The 19513-nt window shown below is 51.2% G+C and overlaps 1 protein-coding gene across 1 annotated transcript in view; it reads right to left on the bottom strand.

Annotated features, from left to right (window-relative positions):
* Positions 1–5706: 5706 nt before the first annotated feature.
* The window catches only part of Nova2 (NOVA alternative splicing regulator 2), a 41428-nt gene continuing 27621 nt past the window's right edge, over positions 5707–19513 (bottom strand). The window contains 1 exon segment of the mRNA NM_001427170.1: positions 5707–13471. Coding sequence (NP_001414099.1) covers positions 12389–13471 — 1083 coding nt within the window. The 3' untranslated portion in view covers positions 5707–12388.

Here is a 19513-nt window from a genome sequence, read left to right as displayed (position 1 = left end):
CCTCTCCCCACCCTACACCAGTCCTAACTTCACCATCCTCTCTATTTCTTTTATTCTATTTTTTTAAAAAAGATTTATTTATTTTATGTATTTGAGTACACTGTAGCTGTCTTCAGACACACCAGAAGAGGGCATCCCATCCCATTACAGATGGTTGTGAGCCACCATGTGGTTGCTGGGAATTGAACTCAAGCCCTCTGGAAGAGCAGTCTCTTACCTGCTGAGCCATCTCTCTCCAGCCCCTCTATTTGACTTTTCTAAAGAAGGTCTTACTATGTAGCAGCCATGGCTGGCCTGGAACTCCACCTGCCTTGACTATGGAGGACTGATGCTCACTGCTTACTCAGTTAATGCAGGCCAGAAAAAGAAATCAGATCCCATTTTGATGGCTGTGAGCCACCATGTGATTGCTGGAACTGAACTCGGGGCCTCTGGAAGAGCAGACAGAGCTCTTAATCCCTGAGCCACCTCTCCAGCTCCTCCATTCCCACTCTTATCTGATGGTCCTAACCTAGCTATACCCTAGGCTGAAACTTTAACCTAGGCCCTGACCAGAGATTTGCCTCGACCTTGACCCTTAGCTCTACTCTTACTCCAGCCCTCAATCAAAAGTTAGCCCCCACCTTAGACATATTCCTAGCCTCCATCTTGAGCCTAAGTCTAGCTGCAACCAGGGTCTTGACTCTAGATCCATCTCTTTTCCAAAATTTTATTATTGTTGTGTGCATTGCACGTGTATGTGTGCACATTGTGTGCGTGCACTGCATGTATGTGTGCATTGTGTGTGTGCACTGCATGTGTGAATGTCCACGTTGCATGTGTGCACTGCATATAGCTGTGCATTGCATGTGGATGTGTGCCTTGCATGGGGGTGGTGTGTGTATGTTATGTGTGCCCCGGGGTACATGTGGAGGTCAGCTCCCTCCTTTAAAGGGATGGGTTCCGAGGATCAACTTCTGGCTTTAGGGAAAACATCTCTAACTCCACCCCCCAGCCCTCTCCATGGCCTTCCATATCTCATGTTTATTACCTCCACTCTGTAGCTGAATCCCTCCCTCTCCCCTCCATCTCTCCTTTTCCTTTTCTTTTATCATTCAGTCTTTGACACCCTCTTTCTTCCTTCCAAAAGAAAACCATCTGGGTCTGGGGGACTCATGCCTGCAACCTCAGACCAGGGAGACTTGAACCAGGAGGGCCACCCACCCTCTCTCCTCTCTCCTTTACCTTTTCTCTTTTGCATTTGTGCGTGTGTCTGTGTGTCTACACCTGTGTATGAGCACGGCATTTGTGCAGGTATGTGTGCAAGCATTAATGCATACCTGTGGTGATCAGAAGTCAATGTCAGGTGTCTTCCTGGATGGCTAAGGCAGGGTCTCCGGGTGACCCTGGGGCTCACCAATCTGGCTGGTCTAAGTGGAGGATCACAGGTAGGCCCCCCTTCCTGTCTGAAATGTAGGTGCTAGGAATCCAGACTGAACTCTTCACACTTGGTGCTGTAGAGTCAGAAGGTGTCAGACCCCTGCATGTGGAGTTCCAGATGACTGTGAGCCACCTTCTGGGTGCTGGGTATAGAACCCAGCTTCTCTGCAAGAGCAGTCACTCCAAACTACTGAGCTATCGTTCCAGTCCCACTTTTCACACTCGGCTGGTGAGCCTTGAATCTGCTGATGCAGCACATCAGCCACCCCTCCCTACCTCTACACTGTCCTCTCACTGTGTAACCCCGGTTATCCCAGAACTCCCTCTGTAGACCAGGCTGGCCTCGAACTCAGAGATATGCCTGCCTCTGCCTCCCGGGTGCTGGGATTAAAGCTGTGTGACACCACGTCCTGGCCATCCCTCTACCCCGTTTTTCCCCACAGGGTTTCACTTTCTACCTCAGGCTGGCTTTGAATTCACCAGGTAGCCTAGCTTGGTCTTGAGTTCAAGTCCATCCTCCTGCCTCAGCCTTCCAAGTGTTAGAATCACATTTGGGAGGGAGGTACTACATCCTGCTAGTCTGTCATTTCTCCTCCCTACGGCCCTCCCCGCTTTGCTGCACACTGGCTATTCAGAGCAGGACTGGTATCCAGTAGGTGCTTACTAAATATTTAATATTTAAGCTTCCTCGAGTAAAGGGCATAGGATGGAGGTGGTCCTTAGCCTTGATAAGGCAGGCTTAGTGCTCACTTATAGTTGGCTGACTGAGGGTCTGGCTCTGACCCAAAGCCTTCACTCCTTTAGCCACTCTGGTCCAGGCTAGGAATTCACTGGACTCTTTGGTTCTCCTTTTGGGACCAGTCTTGAGCATCCTCCATGTACAGGGAGTTCAGCTGGAAAACCAAGGCTTGATCTTCAGCACAGGGTTCCCCCTCCCCAATCCTCTCCCTCCCCTGAACTCGTCCCTCATCTTCTCCTTGAGAGCTTTGAGATTGGGGTTCACCTAAAAATGGGATGAAGAGGAAGAGGGAAACTCACTCAGTAATGGAGCTCGAGCCAAGGCCTGGTGCAGCGGCTGATGTCTGTTAGCTGGAGGCAGAGGCTGGAGGATCCCTGCAACTTCCAGGCCAGTCTGGAACTCTCTCTGTAGAGAGAGAGAGAGGCTCTAGGCCAGCCAGAGACTCAGAAAAAGAACTGAGACTCTGTTTCAAAAAGGAGGTGATGGCATTGAAGAGATGGCTCGGCAATTAGGAGCACTTCCTATTCTAGACTTTGGTTCACCAGGCACCTCCACTTACACACAACCTCACCCACAGACACCTAATTTAAAAGGGACCTAATTAAAAACAATTAAAAATAAATCTCTTAAAAAAGTCTTTAAAACTGTAAAAACTAGACATAAACACTGCTCAGAGAAGAGGCTCAGGTCTGTTAATTCTTATGACGGAGAGGCCGAGAGAAAAGAATAGCTCGAGGCTAGCCTGGGCTACAGAGTGAAACCACATCTCAAATACCCAAAAACCAAAAGGAGAGGATATGAAGGTGAGAGGGATCCCGTTGAGGGGCGTTGTGGGAGTGAGAAGAGGGAGGTGAATGGGGAGATATCATTAAGATACATTGTATAAGAGTGTGGAATTGCCAAAGAATAAAGTAGGTTCTGAAAGAAAAGAGAGCAAGAGATAAAACAAACAAACCCAAAACCTGAAACCAGAGGGAGAGTCACAGAGAGACTGAAAGTGAGAGACAGGTGTAAATGGAAACCTAGATGGGTTCACACACAGGGAGAGTGCGTGCAAAACTGTGGAGAAACTGGGATTCTATTCCAATGGTTAGTACACTGGCAGCAGCTGCGGACGCAGGCTAAAACTACATTTCCCAGGAAGCTGTGTGGTCGGAGTTTGGCCCCCACCAATCAGACGCCTTAGCGGGAAGCTTGAATTTCTAACCTGCTTTGGTAGAGGGAAAGGCAGTTTGGAGATCACTCCAGCCAGTGTGGGCCCTTGTTACGCTGGCAGCCAGCATTTGCTGTCACCTAGGAAAAGTAGAAGCTCACCTGTACGCTTCTTTTCTCGTCTGTCTGTCATTCTCACCTCCCTCTCCTGGGTTTTACAGTGTTGCTCAGGTTGTACTCAGATGGCCTGGCACTGTCAACCCCGGGTCTCAGCATCCGGAGTGCTGGGATCGCTAATATCCTTGCCTCACTGAATGATTTGGCTCTAGTGTGTGACATGCGGTGACCTGTGACCTCTACACACTCACCTGGACAACCTCTTCCCTTCCTACTGCCATCCCAGCCTTATTTCTAGAGTACGCTCCCTGCTCCAGGCAACTTCTTTGCAATTTTCCTCCATCTCACCTCGGAAACATCACATGCTGCCGCTGCCCTATGCCCATCAACTAATAGCTAACATTCATCCTGACCTCGTTCATCTCCAGGGCCAGAGAGGTTAGCAGAGCTGCCCCAAGGCAGAACAGGAACCAACCCCACAGGGCCCCACCCCCTTCCAGGTGGAAAGTCATTCTTCCTGAAGTGGCCCTGACTGGAAATACTTGACTGTTACAGGCTAGGACCTCAGATACTCGTGACTCAGGCATGGCAGTCTTTTGAGGACCTACTGTGTGCTGGGAGTTGAGCGGACATGGATTGCTGTATCAGAACTGACAGCATGGTTATGTGTTTAGTGCTCCCACCCCTGCCAAGTCTTTTCTACACCTGTTTGACTTTGAACTTGCTCCTCAGCTGAGGCTGCCCTGAACTGAAAATCGTTTTACCTGGAAAATGCTGAGATTACAAATGTTTACCACCTACACATCCTGCTTATATCTTTTCTCTCTTTTTTTACCCTATGCTATGTAGTCATGTCTGGTCTGAAACTCTGTAATTAGACTATGCTGGCCTCAAATTCTGAGATTCGCCTGTGTGTACCATTGAGCACAGCTTCCATGTGTGGCTTCTCAAAACTGCACTAAGGATTGAACCTGGGAACTGAAGCAAAATAGAGGCCACTGAGCCATGCCCCCCAGCCCCTCACTGGGGGATTCTAGGCAGGGGCTCTACCACTGAACCACGCCCCCAGCCTCTCACTGGGGTATTCTAGGCAGATGCTCTACCACTAAGATCAACACCAGCCAAATTTGTATTTATAACTTTGAAACAGGCTCTAAGCAGCTCAAGCCATCCTTACACTTGCTCTGTAGGCCAGGCAAGCCTTGAACTTTCTTCCAAACCTCTTCCTTCAGCCTCCCAGATAACTGAGATTATAAACCTGTGCCGTAGCACTCTGATTACAAACGTTTGTGGAATGAATGGATAAGTGCACGCATGAATGAAACCTCCTCAGGCAGGTGATACTCATTTTCAGGTCGGCACGTCTCTTCAGCCCCATCGAGGTCTCTTACTTTGTCTGGGTCTCCAGCCTCTTTCCTCTCATCCTCTCCTCTCTTGGCTTTTCCCTTTTACAGCTGGAGAGGATCCCAGTAACCACCGCCTGTTAAGAAGTGTTGTTAGATGCTGATGAATTGATTGACACACAGTGTCCTTATATGACATTCCAGAAGGTAGGTACACCTATGAAAGGTGCTTTCTGTCAGTGGAGACTCAGACCCAGAGAGCATGGGAGGGGTCCTGGGTCGTGTCCCCCCCTCCCCCTTTCAGAGTATGCATCCTACACAACTTCCAACCATCTGTCTCCATGTCAGATTTCCTTGTTTGGCACCTCACCTGCCTAGCTCTGTGGTAATTTCTAAAATGCAGGACATTTGTGTTAAGCATTTACTCAGGGGCCGCATCCTTTAATCCATCCAGGGCTCCGGAGAGGCGGTTAACACATAGGAGCAGTGCATGCTGGGAATTGGCTGTGGCTACCCCGTGCCCATCGTCGCTATCTTGGGTTTATTCTTTTTCTTTAGCTTCTTAAGACAGGGTCTTGCTATGTAACTCAGCCTGACTGAGAACTCATTAGATACAGCTCAGGCTGGCCTTCAGCCCGCAGTAATCCCCAAGCTGCCTTCCAGTTCTTGCCAATCAATCCTCTCACCTCATTCTTGCAGTGCTGGGATCACCAACCTGCGCCACCTCGCCTCATGCCATCTTGGATTTTTCTCAAGCCAGAGTTTCCCACGCAAATGCTGTTCAGGGGTTGGGAACCGGTTCTGTGTTGGCCAGACTTACCCCCCTGTTGATAGCTTGAAGCCCCCAGGTTTGTTGTGTGTGTGTTGTGTACCAGGCTTTAGGTTAAGAAAGAATCTGGATTCCAGTAGAACACACATTCCCTGAAGGCAGACAGGTTTGGGTCTGTTTAGTTCATTTTTCTAACTCTGGCACTTAGAACAGTGCCTTACACATAGTAGGTGCTTAATAAACTCTTTAAAAAGTGAATGATGTATTAAATTCAAGCATAAACAATTGATGTAGAAATAACATTTAAAAAAAAACCCTTTTCATTCTACAGTTGGCAAGGTTGGTGGCTCAGACGGGCAGAATCTCAAGGATCTGAGGTGGGGCCTTACATCACTCCAAGCACCTGGCCCCGGGGCTATCCTGGTGCTACTGGACTTGAGGAGCTGTGCTCCCTGTGGACATGGGCGTCCTGGAGCTGCCTGTGGGTTCTGTGTGTGTGTGTGGCTGGTGGTGACCCTGGTTCCCAGGACTGGACATCGGATGGACAAGTTCAGCCTTGAAACACTTACTGTCTTCGGCCATACTTACTCTTAGTTCTTCTCCCAAATCAGAGAACACACCCTCCCCCTCCCTTAAATGCCCACAGCCCTGGGTGGGGGATGGGGGACAAAGGGGAAAAGAGTTGAGGATGAGGGTGGAGGTGCCAGGGAGGAGGGAAAGGGAAGGGGATGGGTTAAGAAGGCGTGTGTGATGCCAAGCAAAAAAGACAACATTAGACACAGATGCTGAGATGACGTTTATCGCGGCAAAAAAAGGTGAAGTCGCCGAGGGAGAAGGGGTGGGGGGAGGGGTGTGGTGGGAGCGGGGAGTGGGTGGGTGGGTGGGGGTCCATGGAAGCTAATACATGGTGCACTAGGTCACACAACGGACACTGGGGGGTGGGTGGGTGAGTGGGTGGGAGAGGTGGGCATGGCCCAGGCATGGCGATGGGGGGATAGGGAAGAGAGTGCGGTGACCCCAGCCAAGAGCTTCTGGAGGTGGCGGAGAGGAAGTGGGCGGCGGCGCTGGTCGAAGAGGATGGAAGGAAATCAGTTAAGAGGGGGCTGAATGGAGAAACTGGAGGCATGGCCACTTAACTGCCCACCCTACCCCCAAACTATAATGCGGCAGAGTAGCAGCAGAACAGGAGCCAACCCGCGGGGCTTGGACCTTTCCTTTAAGGGTTGGAGAGGGACCTTTGACGTTCATTTGACTACCTCTTTGCAAGAAAACAAGCCTACCAGAGGTTAGCTTCAGGTCCCAGGAAGAATTCAGCAGTCAGTTCTCCGAAGACAGCCCCATCCCAAAGCCATTCGTTTTGAACCAGCCTCCAACAGAGGAAGCGGAGGAGAAACTCAATTCTCAGTTCCCCCAAGGTTCTTCAGGGACCTTGGAGGATGAACCCATTTCACAGGATCTCAAGAACAAAGGCTTCTTCTCCCTCCTCCCGGTCGGGGGACCTGTGCATCCCAGCCAGCCCTGTCGGAGTTAATACTGTTCTCTCAAAATCCTTAACATTTTGGCGGGGCGCACCTTGGGTTTCTCCCAAATCGAACCGGGATGTGGACCATGCCTCCAGTAATTGAGATGCCAACACAAATAAAAAACAGAGAAGAGAGAGAGAGAATGGGGGGGGGAGAGAGAGAGAGAGAGAGAGAGAGAGAGAGAGAGAGAGAGAGAGAGAGAGAGAGAGACTGAGACTCCCCACGTCGCCTGGCTCAAACCAAGTACAAAAGTGACTATTTACAATGAAGGCGTGGGGAGTGGGTGGGGGCAACGGGGAGGACAGAATGAGCGCTCCGAAGGGGAGGCCACGCCCCCTAGGCCCGCCTTTGCAAAGGCAAACAGCAAAGGTATTTCTAGAAGATCCCTGTGCCCCCAGGGGAGGCGGATCTTAAGGGGCGAGGGATAGGAATGGGGGCATGGCATGGGGAGGCATGGCCACTGGGAGGAGATGGAGGAAAGGTAGCAACTGCCCTTAGCATCCACCCCCCTGGCCTCCCTGCCGGACACACAGGTTTTCCGTGGGATGAACACAGAAAGGGTTAATCAAAAGAGTTCGATGGAGCGAGTCTGACGGTCGAGTGGGGCGGGCTGGAGCAATGAGGCCGCAGGTTCCAGTGGTGGCCGGTGGTGATGGAGTCACTTAGAAGATGAGAGGTTGGTGGTTTTGTGGGGGTGGGAGGGGAGTGGGGGGAAGGGAGGAAGGAGGAGGGTCTCCCTGTACTAGTTCTAAGGAGACGAGTGTCCTAGACTGTCTGAGAAGGGGTTAAAAACCAGCAGTCTTCGCCACCACCCTCCAGAGACTTTCCCCTCCCTCTTGCCACTCAGCGGGAGGTCGTCTACGCCACTGGTGAGAGCTGTGGGGACCGGATGGAACGGACACACCAGCTGGGACTTCGAAACCGCTGTGGTGGAGAGGGCCGGGACAGCAAGGCTCGGTGGCTACACTCCACAAGGCGTAAACCAGGCTTCTCTGCCCCCCGACCTGGGTATTGCGATTCTGTCCTCCCCCATGGTGACAACCAGTTCAGGTTTTGACGACGCCGGCCTCAATTCCGGATGGCGCTTGGGGCAGATGCACTGGGCAGAAGGCCTGTCTGGCTCTTCGACAGGTGTACAGCCTAGTGGAGCATCCTGGACGCCTAGATTGCCACCTTCACCGCTGCTCTGGTGAACGCTTTTGCAAATTAACCTGTTATCTTAGGCTCGAAACAGCAGGAGTCCATGCAAGGGAGAACCTCTTCTCCTCTTTCAAATAGCTGGAGACCAGCTAGCCATAAAGTAATAAGGATGGTGTGGGCCACAGGGACGGGCTGAAGAAACAGAACTGGGGTGGGTCCGACATTCCAAGGGTTTTGGTTGGTCAAGAGTAGAGAAAAAAAAAAAAATACCGTGGGGGAAAAACAAGTGGTACCGTAATATCCCGAGTATAAGTCCCCAACCATTTGTAAGACTCTTGCCACGCTCCCACAATTCCCACCTCCAAGTCCAGTACAGACAGAAACAGCAAAATCCCTGCCTTCCGATCCCTGCCCTGCTAATTATTGCGGCAAAATTTTCCCGCCCATGTAGAGGTGGCTGGGAGACGGCAAAGCTGATGACTGGACAGGCTGGCTCAGAGCCCTGCCCAAGACAGGATGAAGAAGGTGAAATTTGGCACTTTCGAACCCCTCTTGTCATAAATGCTTTGAGGTCCCTCCCCAGCAACCACCCCCATTGGGCCAGCAAAAGAGAGTGGAGTTTGTCTCTCCATCCCCAGTTTCTATGGATTTGCCCAGAAAAAGGCAAAAGGGGTTCTCCTTGGCTGGTGGAATTTGGGGGAGAGGAATCCAAAAAAGTAGGGGTTAGTTGAAAATGTTTTTTTTTTCTCTTTTTCTTTTTTTCTTATAAAGATTCTAAGAAAAAACTCAGGGTGAGAGGAACGAGGAAGGGGATCCAATTTAGCTCAGCGTCCGAAAGTGTTTTCTTTGCCTCTTAAGGGGCCTCCCCTCTAAGAGAGGTGGTTCCTCCCCTCTATCTAAGATCCTGCCCCCCCCCCCCCCAGATCGGCTCAGTTCCGAGGAAGTTTGGCACTTTTTGCTTTTAAAGGGGGGAATGAAAGAGTCGAGAATTCAGGAAGGGAAGAATACAGACAAAGGTAGAGACAGGACAGAGAACCGTGGGGGAGGGGCAACCACGAGAGGAAAACCCAGTGGGCCTTAGGGAGGCAGAGAAATGATTTAGAGAGGAGAATGCGGGGGCGGGGGTATCGGAAGCTGGAGGGTAGATGAGACAATTCAATGCAGGCAATACTTACTAACTTAAACACCTATACTGGTGCCGAAGCAGGATGCAAGGAGGCCGGTCAGATCCTTTGCGATCTGATTGGCTAACGGGCAGTGGGGGGCGGGGAGGAAGGGAATGAACTTTGTTATTACTATTATTTTAAAATAATTCTCCCCCGTGGCCTGCATTACGTATCCCTTCTGGACCAACTACAGCACAGAAAAGACTGAGGTTAGATTTCAGAAGGGATTTTCAAGGGACAGGGAAGATGATGGAATTTCCTGGGGTAAAATGGGGGTGGGGAGGTGTGTGGCTCCTCACCAACATGGTGAGTGGACCAGTTTACTAAGCTAGCAAACTACCTTTCAGATAGCCCTGGCTGGTGGGGTAACGGATCCCTGAGAACACGGGAATGTCACGCAGGGTGTGGACCCAGACTCCAGCCAATGGGCTCGTGGAAAGCAGGCTGCTCCAGGGAGGACACAGATGATTGACAAACGGTGTTTCTATCCCACCTACCCATCCTGGACCTTGCTTCATCCCTGTTCCTTCCCCTCCTCATGGGGCCTGAGGGTTTTATGGGGGGTGGGAGGGTGAGAGGGGATTCCAGCTAGATACTTTACTACCTACATGCAGGTGGAGCTACATGAAATACTGTAAGGTCCTTTAAGAGGTGGAGGGGAGCAATGGCCCTGTGGGCCGGCCCCCACCTCCAATCCCAACAGCCCCAAACTGTAGAAGATATGTACAAAATGGTATCAAGAACTGTTTTGGCACTAAAATCTCCATCTGGGCTCACGGTGGAGATTAGGGGTAAGGGGGCAGCAGCGATAGGAGGTGGGAGATGGGGGTGTGTCAAGGAAATGGGGCCTGCCCCTCACTGGGGGGATAAGGACATGGAAAAAAGTCACCCCAGTGCTCAAGCTGCAGCCTCCCATTCCTGTGGAAGGGCTGGGGGAGGGGTAGTCAGTGCGAGGTACCTCGAAGGCTATTGCTTTCTAGGGATTTTCACATTTTGATTTGGGGGTGGCTCTCTAGCACGGGTAGCGGGGCTCCCAGGCTTCAGGAGTGTACTAGGCATGGTCTGGGTGGTTTCTCTCCTCCCAGCTCCTTTGTAGGAATAGAAACAAGGAGACCAGATATCCCCAAAGCCATGGAGAAGAGCAGGGTCTGGAAGACCTAGGAAGGGGATGGAGGAGGGAAGTAGGCATGGGGTGTCCCTCCCCCAGAGATGCTGATGATGGAGCCAGGGCTCTGAGGACCCTGCTTGGGGTTCGAGAAAGTTGAAGTTCTCCAACAGGGAGGGGGCGGTGGGAAGGGACAGGAGGATATCTAAGCAATCCTAGTCTCTAGGTTTTTCAGGCCCTGACATCTCAGTCTTCAGAACTGACCAGAGCCACCATGCCAAGTGAACCACTCGCAAGACAACTCCCAGGGTAGCCTGGTTTGTCATGCTTCCAGAGACTCTAGCTCCTCCGAGTCTAAGGCTGAGCACACACCCAACACTTCTGACCTATCAAGACCGTCAACGTACACCAGCCCCTGGAAGCCGCCAAGCCAATCAAATTCGGCAGACCACACAAGACATTTCAGCCCGAGATACCCTAAACTTTGCAAGGCTCACTGAACTCTACACCAGATCACACTGGCCTGACAGAGCCACCATACATCTGGCTCATCCGTCAATGAAATGAAACCACGTAGACACAGGCATGCACACAAAAGGCAGGGGTGGGGAAGGGGGCGCTTTTGCAACCATTCATTTTCACTAGCTTCGGCTCCCAGTCTTGCTTCTCAAGGCAAGTTCACAGATGGCACATTTGGATGGAGATGACCCTGACAGTTTTTTTCCCCCTTAGAATCCTCCCTGTTAGATCCAAGTCCCATTCTTTCTAGGGATTCCCCCTCACCCAGGGTGTTGATCCACCAAGGGGGAAGTGTAGAGGGAAGAAGGGGATCTTAGGGACTGGCCGCTGTCCAACACAGGAAGTGCATGCTTCAATCCCTATGATGCCACAGGGAGTGACCTCGAGATTCCACAGGAAGTACATGCCCCTGCCCCTGGCATCACAGAAGCGACCTTTGAGGGCTTTTGTTGTGACCTCACAGGAAATGATTTTTCTCTAACCGGTACTGGAAGTGGCCTCTGAGGAAATACTTCCTAGGACATCATAGGGAGTTACTGGAAGCACCCTGTAAATACTTGGTTCAGTGACATCCCAACACGGACCCTTGTTCCTCTAGGAAGAGCCATAAAAAACTATAGCTGCTTCTGTGCCTCTCACAGCAGTGTTCACAGGACCTGAAGCATCCCAGAGCTGGAGTCATTCCCAGCAGTAACATCTCTACTCAACGAAGAAGGTTACACTTCCACTCGAGGAAATACTGCAGGGGAATAGAGGAGCTGAGGAAATACCGGAATCCCAGGGGCTCGGGTCTGAGGGAGTGTCTATGTTTCAAACCCCTCATTTCAGCTCTGACTCCTGGGTAGCTACCTCTATTCCTACTCATGTCTCTTCCCCAGGTTCTGGAACTGCAATCAGAGAGGCAGGATGTTGTGTTTGGGAGAGGCACCTCATTCCAGGTGACCTGAAGGCTTCCTCCCCTCCTCCCATATGTTAAAAAAAAAATCTTATAAAGGAGGGGAGGTTCTTATCAAAAAAAAGAAGAAAAAGTAAAAAAGGGAAAAAAAAGGAGGGAAAGAAAGAGAAAATAACGCTTTGTTTTCTATTAAAATCAACAAAATGCAATATATACAGATATCACATAGACCTGGACCCCGGGAGAGGTGGGTCAGGTCAAGTCAAGCACAGGGAGGGAGGAGGGGGTCAGTTCAAGGCTGGGGAGGGGGCTCAAAAGCCCCCTCCTCAGCCGTCACTCAATCCTGCCTATGACTACCAGAAGGGAGGGTGCAGCCAGGCCTACCCCAGCCCCATCCCAAGCCAAGCAGGAGTCACACCAAGCTGAAGTCTGGCGGGAGTTGGGAGAGGAGGAAAAGGAGGGAGGAGAAGCGGGAGGGGGTGGGGACGCACACCACAGGCCTCATCCCACTTTCTGCGGGTTTGAAGCCCTCACCCCCTGCTCGTAGGTGACCCGCTGGCTGATGAGGTATTGAGCGGCTTGCGTGGCCGCGGGGCTGCCCGTGATGGTGACCCGCCGGTTCCGCGTGCCGGGCAGGAACTCGCCCTTCTTGGAGATCTGGATGCGCGCGCCCGTCAGCTCCTGGTACTCCACCAGCGTCTTGCCCCCTTTGCCCAGGATGGCCCCCACCAGGTTCTCGGGCACCGCGATCTCCACCAGCTCCTTGGCGCTCTCGGCCGCCAGCTTCTCGGCCGTCAGGAAGCCGCCGGCAGCCCCGGCCGCAGCCGCGGCGGCCACCAGGGGCGCGCCCCCCGCTCCAGCCGCGCCCCCCGCTCCCGCACCGAGGTAGCCATTGGCGGCCGCGGCCAGAGCAAAGGAGCCCAGCGCTCCGGGGGGCGGTGGCGGTGGCGGTGCGGCCCCTGCCCCCGGCCCCGCCCCGGCGTCACCCGTGTAGGACGCCAGGAGGTTGGCTGCGGCGGCGGCCGCGGGGTTGGCCCCTGCGGCTACCGCGGCCAGGACGCCCGAGGCGGCGGCCGAGTTGAGGCCCAGGCTGAGCGAGTTGGTGTTGTAGCCGTAGCTGGCCAACGTGTTGAGCGCCGTGCTGATTGCCAGCAGGTCGGTGCCCGAGAAGGCGGGCAGCGCGGCGGGGAAGGCGCCCACGCCCGCCAGCCCCGCGGGGCCTAGTAGACCCGAGGCGGCTGCGGCAGAGGCGGCGGCCGCGGCGGGCAGCACGTCGGCCGGACTGGCGTAAGGTGAGCCGGTGGGATTGGAGTTGGCCACGGGCCCCGCCACGTTGGCGTAGCTGATGTTGAGGCAGCTGCTGCTCTGTGGGTCTTCCTGTACCTTCTGCACGATGGCGCTCACGGCCTTGTGCACCTGCTCGGGTTCGCCGCTCACGGTCACCACGCGCTCCTGCAGGTTGATGCCCTCGGGCTTCTGCGACAGCTGCACCCACGCGCCGGACTGTTCCATCACCGCCTTCACGGTCGCTCCTCCCTTACCGATGATCAGTCCCGCCGTGCTGTTGGGGACGATTAGCTTGGCCTGCGTGGGGGAGAAAGAGACAGAGTCTGCGCGGGGGAGAACGGGGTGCGCAGCCGTCTCAAATAACTTCTGCGGTTTTGTTTTGTTTTGTCTTTCCTTTAAGGGTCGGTCAGCAGGCCCACTGCGGTCCTCTGATGAACGCCATGACAGCCTTACTAGTTCCTAAACGAAACTTTGGAAATACCTGGCGGGCTGTGGTGCTGCATGTTTGTAATCACAGCGCGCTGCGGAGTGGAGGCAGGAGGGTGTCAAGTTTGAGGTCAGCCTGAGTTACACACACACACACACACACACACACACACACACACACACACACACACGTGCGCGCACGCCCACGCACGACCCTGTCTCAGGTGGAAACAAACTAAAACAAAATACATACTTTATCAGACACAGTCCCACAGATACCCTTGCCTATGTCTCTGAGACATCATGTCATCTCTTCTGTGGCAGGTTTATTAATGGGGTGCCTACTGGGAGCCCATCTTGAGTCTGTCCCAAGCTTGCACCATCCCTCCCAACTTCTGTGTGCGCTTTGGCTCCTAGTCCTCCCAGCCCCCCAAAACAAACCCTCCAAATCTTACTTTACAAAATTCTTCCTCCCCCTCTTTCCTTCCCTTTCTTCTCCCCTCTCTCAGTTCAGGCTGGCTTGAGGCTGAAGCTGGAGGATCATGGACCAGCCTGAACAACATAGTGGGTTCTGGGCTAGCCTGGCTTACACTGTAAGACTTCATTTAAAAAGAGGGGGAGGAGGAGGAGGAGGAGGAGGAGGAGGAGGAGGAGGAGGAGGAGGAGGAGGAGGAGGAGGAGGAGGAGGAAGAGGAAGAAAAAGAGGAGGAGGAGGAGGAGGAGGAGGAGGAGGAGGAGGAGGAGGAGGAGGAGGAGGAAGAAGAAGAAGAAGAAGAAGAAGAAGAAGAAGAAGAAGAAGAAGAAGAAGAAGAAGAAGAAGAAGAAGAAGAAGAAGAAGAAGAAGAAAAAGAAATAATCTCCAAACCAAAAGAAGTCTGGGGATCACTCTTTTTTTTTTTTTTTTTTTCTGGAGCTGGGGACTGAACCCAGGGCCTTGCGCTTGCTAGGCAAGCGCTCTACCACTGAGCTAAATCCCCAACCCTGGGGATCACTCTTGACCATAGCTTTATTGGTTTGTGGAGTCCTGGGGTGAACTGTGATAACATCGTTACTCCTTCAGTACTGGGGTATCAGCGAGTATGTGTGTGTGTGTGTGTGTGTGTGTGTGTGTGTGTGTGTGTGTGTGTAAGTCAGAGAGCACAGCTCAGGTTGCCTCATTTATAGGGTCAATTCCTTGACCCACCAAGCCCTCTCCCTGGCCCCGTCTCCTATATTTTAAAGAGTCCCATAAAAGGAACAAAATGTGGGGTGCATCCACCATGTAATGGGATAGTGTTTGGGAATAAATACACACGACGTACTGACATAGCACACGCTATAACATGAATGTGTTTAGGAAACACGCTGAGTGAAAGAAGCTACACATAAAAGGACACGTGGTTTCCTTTGCATGCAATGTCCAGGGTATGCAGATCCACAGCGACAGGTATTAGTGAGCTGGAGAGATGGCTCGGTGGTTAAAAGCACTTGTTGTTCTTTCAGAGAACTGAAGTTTGGTTCCCACATCAGTATGTGTAACTCCAGCTCCAAGGGGATGCTACACCTCTGGTCCCCACAAGCATCAGTACCCACATACAGATCCACAGAACTCTGTGTAGTCAAAACTAATACAGGTAAATCTTCATGAGATCTGATTTTTATGTGTAAGAGTGTTTTGCCTGCATGTACGTATGTGCAGGATCCTGCCTCCAGAAGCAAGTCAAAGACAGCAGACTCCAGGAAACTGGAGTTGGAGACAGCTGTTAGATGCCAGGGGGGTGCTAGGAACTGAACCCAGGTCCTACAGAACAGAGATGAGCTCTTAAGAGCTAAGCAAACTGTTAAGCACCAAGGAGCTGAGTTTGCATACCCAGCACTTATGTAAAAAGCCAGACATGGCTGTGGGTGCTGAAAGCCCAGCACTGAGGCGGACTGGGGAGTTATCCTATCCACTCAGCTGCTGGCTTTGGTAAGGCATCCTAAAGTCAACGAAGCGGAGAGCAATGGGGGAAGACACGGCTTTTTCTGCTGTGACCTTAGCATGCGTCTCACTTTGCATCAAAGAAAAAGTAGGTTAGTGGATGCCAGAGGTAAGAGACAGGGTTTGGGGCGAATGCTAGCAGGAATAGCAGAAGTATTCTAGAATTCGATGGTGGCTCGGGTTGGCCACATCATCGACTTTAAAAAATATTTATGGGGTTGGGGATTTAGCTCAGTGGTAGAGCACTTGCCTAGCAAGCGCAAGGCCCTGGGTTCGGTCCCCAGCTCCGAAAAAAAGAAAAAAATATTTATATTTCATATGTGTGGGTAATTTGCTTTCATGTATATCTGTGTACCGTGTGCATGCCCTGGTGCCTGCAGAGACCAGAAGAAGGTATCAGATCCCCTGGGACTGGTGTCACAGATGGCTGTGAATAGTCATGTGGGTGCTGGGAATCAAACCTGGGTCCTCTGGAAGAGCAGCCTCGGCTCTTAACTGTTCAGCCGCATCTCCAGCCCTTTTAGGTTTATTTGTTTGAAAAGACGTGGTTTCACATGGTCCAGGCTGTCCTGGACCCCACTCTGTCGCTAAGGGTTTCTCATCCTCCTGCCTCCATCCAGAGTTCTGGGAATGCAGGGTTTTACATCAGCACACCCTGCGTGAGTTTATGAGTGTCCAGAATAGGAAAATCCGTAGACACATAAGATGAGTGGTGGCTTAAGGAGAAGGAGGGGATTTAGCTCAGGAAGGCAATGGGGGCAACAGCTAAGGGGATCAAGGTTTCTTTGAGGGGTCAGTGAGCAAAGGCATTGCCTCTGAGCTTAAAGACCTGAGTTTCACCCCAGGGACCCACATGGTGGAAGGGGAGAACCAATGCCAGTACAAACGCACACTCTCCTAATAAATGAATACATGTAGAACAATGTTCTGAAGGATTTCTTTCTTTTTTTTTTTTTCTGGAGCTGGGGACCGAACCCAGGGCCTTGCGCTTGCTAGGCAAGCACTCTACTACTGAGCTAAATTCCCAACCCCGAAGAATTTCTTTTGGAAGCCAGGCATGATGGCAAATGACTGTAATTCTAACATTCAGGGACTTCAGTGGTTGGCTCATGAGTTCAAGGGTAACCTGGGCTACATAGTGAAACCTCATCTCAAGACAAAATAAAATGAAATGAAACTAAGTGAGCACAAACAAAAATTCGAAAAAGATGAAACAAAAAATAAAACAGAAAAATAACCTGGACCTCTGGGAGCTCTGAGACAGAGCCACCAACCAAACAGTATATACAGGCTGGACCCAGGCCCTAGCACATATGTAGCAGACCTGTAGCTCAGTTTCCATGTGGATCCCGCAACGTAACCTGCCTATGGAATCCATTCCCCAACAGGGCTGCTTTGTCTGGCCTCAGTGGGAGAGGATGTGCCTAATCTTGCAGAGACTTGATGCAACAAGGTTGGGGATACCTGGGGTGGGGAGGACCCTCTTAGAGGAGAAGGGATGAAGGATGAGGAGAGAGCCTGAGGGGGAACCCAGAGAGGAGGTGGCATTTGGGATGTAAATAAATAAGTAAATAAAAAATAATTTCAGGGGCTGGAGAGATGGCTCAGCGGTTAAAGGCACTCATTGCTCTTCCAGGGGTCCTGAGTTCAAATCCCAGCAACCACATGGTGGCTCACAACCATCTATAAAGAGATCCGATGCCCTCTTCTGGTGTATCTGAAGACAGCTACAGTGTACTTATATATAATAAATGAATAAAAAATAATAATTTTGACTGGGCATGGTAACACACACATTTATAATTCCAGGACTCGGGAGGCAGAAGAGAGTGGATCTGCAAGAGTTCAAGGCCAGCCTGGTCTACAATAGTGTTTAAAAAAATTGTAAAAATATTTGGGAGGTGAGAAAGTGTTCTAGATTAACTGTGGTGGTGGACGCATTCTCTATGTATGTATACGCTAAAGCCTTTGAGCTGCACACGTCCCTGTTTTGCTCGGTAGTGGGCATTCAAACCAGGGCTTCGCACATGCTAGGCAGATGCTCTCCCACCGAGCTACACCCCTAGCCTTCCTCTGTACCTTTTTGAGATAGCGTCTCCCTAACTTGCTTCAGCCTCCCGAGTAACAGGATTACAGGCGTGGGCCAGCAGCCCTGGCTAACTGCTTATGTGAGTAAATTGTTAGTATGTAAACTGTATTCCTGTGTGTCCTGGTTAGGCCTGCTCGTTCGCTTGCTCTCCCTTCCCTTCCCTTCCCTTCCCTTCCCTTCCCTTCCCTTCCCTTCCCTTCCCTTCCCTTCCCTTCCCTTCCCTTCCCTTCCCTTCCTCCCTCCCTCCCTCCCTCCCTCCCTCCCTCCCTCCCTCTCTCCCTTCCTTTCTTTGTCATCTTAACATCAGCTGGAGTCAAGGTTTCTGCTTTAATTTCTCCTGTTGAATTCATGCCTGGGCTTCCTCTGATGATGGATTGTGTATGCCATATAAACCTTTTCCTCCCCAAATTGTTTTTGGTCAATGTTTTATCCCAGAAATAGAATCCTGAGCAAAGCACAATATTTGAATCTTTTACAAGACTTTTTATTTACTGTGGGTCACGTGCGAGGGTAGTGACCAGGACTGCTGGAAGACGTCGGTTCTCTCCTCCCTCCTGGGGATCTAACTCAGGTGGTCAGGAGTCTTTACTGGCCTGGCCATCTTCCTGACCCTAACTGGTTAAATCTTACATATATCATACAACTACCCATGTCTCTACGTTTCAAGAGACTAGAAGAGAAGACTTTGAATGTTTTCACTATAAAGAAAAGGAAGCCAGGCATACTATTCTATATATATAATACTAGGAATCAGAGAGTTGAGGCAGGGGGATAACTGAGAGTTCCTATGTAGCCTGGGCTCTGTAGTAAGTTACAGGCTAACCTGAGATAGAGTGAGACTCTACCTCAAGACAAAAACAGAAACAAGAGCAGCAGCAGCAAGACGCGCACGCATGCACACACACACACACACACACACACACACACACACACACACACACACACACAAACGAAGATGGCAGCCACCTTTAGGATAGGCACTGAGTGGTACCACTATAGAATCGGAGATCCGAAATGTTAAAAGAGTCAAACCTTGGCCGATGAGATGCAGCCACAGGAAAGAAGCCTCAAAACTCGAGTTAGATCCCCAGAACCCAAGTTATAGAGAGAAAACTGACACCTTAAATTCTCCCCTGACCTCTACCTGTGGCCATGGTTTAAGCATGCATACACACAAGTAAGTAAGTGTGAAAAGGGATATTTTAAAAGGAGAGGAGCCAGATCTCAAATTAATGATCTATGCTCACAGAACAATCAGTTTACTTTTTTATTTCAGAGTCAGGGGTCTGGCTATTTAGCTCCTCCTGCCTCAGCCTTCCAGGTGATGGGCTTGCAGGTGTGTACCTGATGTGCCTAGAACCCTGGAATCGCAGAGCAGAGCCCTGGAGGCTGTTGAGAGGCCAGAGGAGCTCCATTTTCTGCCTTGGGGATTTACAAGCTCATGGAAAATTACAAAACAGTACTACCAAGGACAGACAGCCTGGCATTGGCCGCCGGCACTTGCCAGGGATTTTCTAAATCATTTCTGTATGGCAGCTAGCATAGTGGCAGGCTCATGCCGGTAATCTAGCACTTTCAAAGCTAGGACATGAGGATTGCCTTGGGTTTGAGGCCACCTTGAGCGAGCGACATGGAGGATTCCAGGTCAGCCTGGGCTATAGAGAGAGACCTTGTGTCAAATAAAACAGAATAAAATAAAAACATCAAACTAAGAACGGGATCCACCTTTGAAAGTCAACAGCTTCCAGAGGATTATGACTTCTTTTCAGATGTCTGCATGATGTGGGAATGGTTTGTGCTCCCCAAGGAGAATTAGATGAAGCCTACCATGGGTCACCCTGTCCCTGTTAAAATATCTAGTCCT

The sequence above is a fragment of the Rattus norvegicus genome, chromosome 1 (assembly GCF_036323735.1).
Source record: "Rattus norvegicus strain BN/NHsdMcwi chromosome 1, GRCr8, whole genome shotgun sequence".
In the NCBI taxonomy this organism is placed as follows: Eukaryota; Metazoa; Chordata; class Mammalia; order Rodentia; family Muridae; genus Rattus; species Rattus norvegicus.
This window is presented reverse-complemented; position numbering and strand designations above follow the sequence as displayed.